This window comes from Limulus polyphemus, unplaced genomic scaffold (genome assembly GCF_000517525.1).
Source record: "Limulus polyphemus unplaced genomic scaffold, Limulus_polyphemus-2.1.2 Scaffold683, whole genome shotgun sequence".
Taxonomy (NCBI): domain Eukaryota; kingdom Metazoa; phylum Arthropoda; class Merostomata; order Xiphosura; family Limulidae; genus Limulus; species Limulus polyphemus.
Window position 1 is genome coordinate 189,923 of NW_013666293.1, and position 2,794 is coordinate 192,716.

The following is a 2,794-nucleotide window of genomic DNA, read 5'->3' on the forward strand; positions in this document are numbered from 1 at the left end:
CCTTAACAGATTTATAAAGTAAAATTTACTAACCACGTGCATACTGCATATCCTGGCCTGTCCACTTTCCTCACAAAGTCTGATAAAAAGTCACCATTTACATCCTTTTCCTCCAGCCATGACCATTTGAACTTGTTCTTTACCTTTCCTTCTATGCTACGGATATCTGCCGACCTGTCTACTTGTTTGCACATTTCATTTGATCTATTATCGCTTCGGTAAACATCTTTGAATAGATAAGGCTCTTCAATTGTCTCGCTCAATAGAAAGGTACACAAAAGAATGACCGCGTTTTCTAAAGCACGTTTTCGAGATAAAATCTCATTCACATGACATGAAGTTTGCATTATAAGCATACAAGGTCTCGTACACGCTAGCAAGCATTGCGAGACTACAAAATGGCGGTGCCCTGTCGCCAATTGTAAACAAACCGGGCGATTGCATAAACGCATAGATTGCATCTATGGCATGCAACACTAAAATCCGATAAATAATTTCAAAAAATGTGTTTCTCCGGAAGAAAACCGGAGGTTTTCAGGATTTTTTAGAAATATCCGCATTTCCAGATATATCCGGAAGACTTTCATTATTATAAATAGCTTTAAACTCCTAACAGTATACATCTGTTTTTACTTTAATTTTATTGTTTTATTGCCCTCTGAACCATGTCTAACTGATACTCCCATCACACAAGTTGAAAATCGCTTGAAAAACATGTAGTTGGTGTTACTTTATTGTGTTACCTTATTGAATTACGTAAGGCACAGGCTACTCTCTGTGGCTACTCTCGGGTTGATTACAACCATACCTCATGAAAATGTATTATTATTCATTTCACTTAATCTAACCTAAAAATTCTACTTTTTATACTTTAGTTACTTTTATAACAACAAATAAAGAATACACATGAAACACAAAAAATATAGTACTTACCAGGGATTTTTTTTTTTTTACTGTTGACTGTCAATGAAACTAAACCCTACTTTTTTTATACTAATGATGCTACTGTACTAAAACAAGTTTTATTTAACTAAATAATGCATCAAACAACATAGAATAATACGTAAAAAAGCAGACAATATCCTATAACTATCATAATTTTTTGGCTTTTTAACAATGCAATGAGAGCCATTAAAAATTCAATTATGCTCATCAATGTGTTTCCCATGGGAATAAAGTTTGAACTGGAAGTAAAATATACAATTCTCTGTACAGAAAACAACATAATATAATACATCATTTGATAGATTAAAACTTTGGCTTTCTATTGGTTATAATTAATATAGTATTAAATGTCAAAGAGAACTATTGGCAAGTGGGTGTGGCAAAAGGGGTCTGATTTTTTATTTTATTTGTCTGCAACTAAATAAGATAGAAGGCTACAAAAAGTATGTTTTGCCTGAGAAATTAAAACATTGTAAGGAGTAATTCATGTTCAATTTCATACTTTTTGGAGGGGTACTAAATAAATTAGAGAAGAGGGAATACCTAGATAGCAAATGTCACAATTCTTATACTAGGGAAAGTTGAGGATTTTTTAAAATATTGTCTTATAAAATTAAAGCTTAAATCCTACATGATATTAAAATTTGGTTTATTGTCTACATTTTTATGCCAAGTTTATTCATATACCATGATAAGAAAGTAGTTTAATTAAATTAAAACATCATGACACGTGCAGAAAAGGTTGCCCATAGTGAGAGGGCTAATTATTCATTCTATATTTAGAATAAATAAATTATAGCAAATTATAGTCATTTCTCCAATTTCATTTGATTATTCCAGCTATCCCAGTTTTACGTAAGAGATTAGTAAATGTGATTTATAAGCCCAACAAATAATTAATTAGAAAATTCCACTAATTTCCCAGCTCTATCCAAAATGTGCAATGTTTGCTTGAAAATGGCAGTTACAGAATACACAAATTTATACAGAATTACATATTAATATATTTAATAACCACATTCAAACACTTAGAACTGTACTTATTAATATAACTAATAAAAAATATCATTTAGTCTACACTTTAAACAGTCTCTTACCCAGACAGTTAAATTATCTGCATTTCCAGCACGCTGATTCCACAAGGGTACCTGTTAAAAATTATAGAAATCCATGTATACATATGTTATCTAACACTTAAAAGAGGAAAATGATTAAGTATTTGATTATCATTTAATATAAAATATTTTATTATTTAATTCTTACATAATATTAATGGATTAAAGTAGTATATTCATATTCAATATATGGTAGCTCTCGATGGTTGCTTCCAGAGCTGTATTCACTTGCAACTAACTCTCCATCCGTGTTGCTTGGGAAAGTAATGGAAAAATTTTTCTGTAAAATCACTTTTTTTTATCAATTAATCAAAGAATACCTGATAAACCTGCTAGCTGTAAGCCTATTTTGCTACATTTCCAGATTTTTGAGACTATTTTCAAATTTGCTTCAAGTTTGTAAACAAGCCTTGTTTTTCCATCATTTGTTTCTTATATCATTTTTAATGAATTAGCAATAAAATAAACAATAGAAGTTTATCTGAGCATAAAGTTCTCAAATTGTTATATGTAAAATTTTTCAGTTCACCCCATTAATGAAAATTTCAGAAAAAATACTGTGGATTAGCTAAGAAATACTTTTACCCTGTCCAAGGCCAAATTAAGAACTTATGCATTTTTTAGATTGGCCCTTATACTGAACTTAATAATTAAGTTTGTTTGTTTTTTGTTTGTTTGTTTTGAATTTCGTGCAAAGCTACACGAGGGCTATCTGCGCTAGCCGTCCCTAATTT

The 2,794-nt window shown here is 30.5% G+C and overlaps 1 protein-coding gene across 5 annotated transcripts in view; it reads right to left on the bottom strand.

The window, feature by feature from the left end:
* The window catches only part of LOC106459929 (protein N-terminal glutamine amidohydrolase-like), a 28,296-nt gene that overhangs the window by 17,840 nt on the left and 7,662 nt on the right, over positions 1-2,794 (bottom strand). For all 5 annotated transcript variants that reach the window (XM_013919597.2, XM_013919596.2, XM_013919595.2 and 2 more), the window contains exon 4: positions 2,043-2,093. In XM_013919597.2, the coding sequence (XP_013775051.1) occupies positions 2,043-2,093 (51 nt within the window). The remainder of the gene's footprint in view (positions 1-2,042; positions 2,094-2,794) is intronic.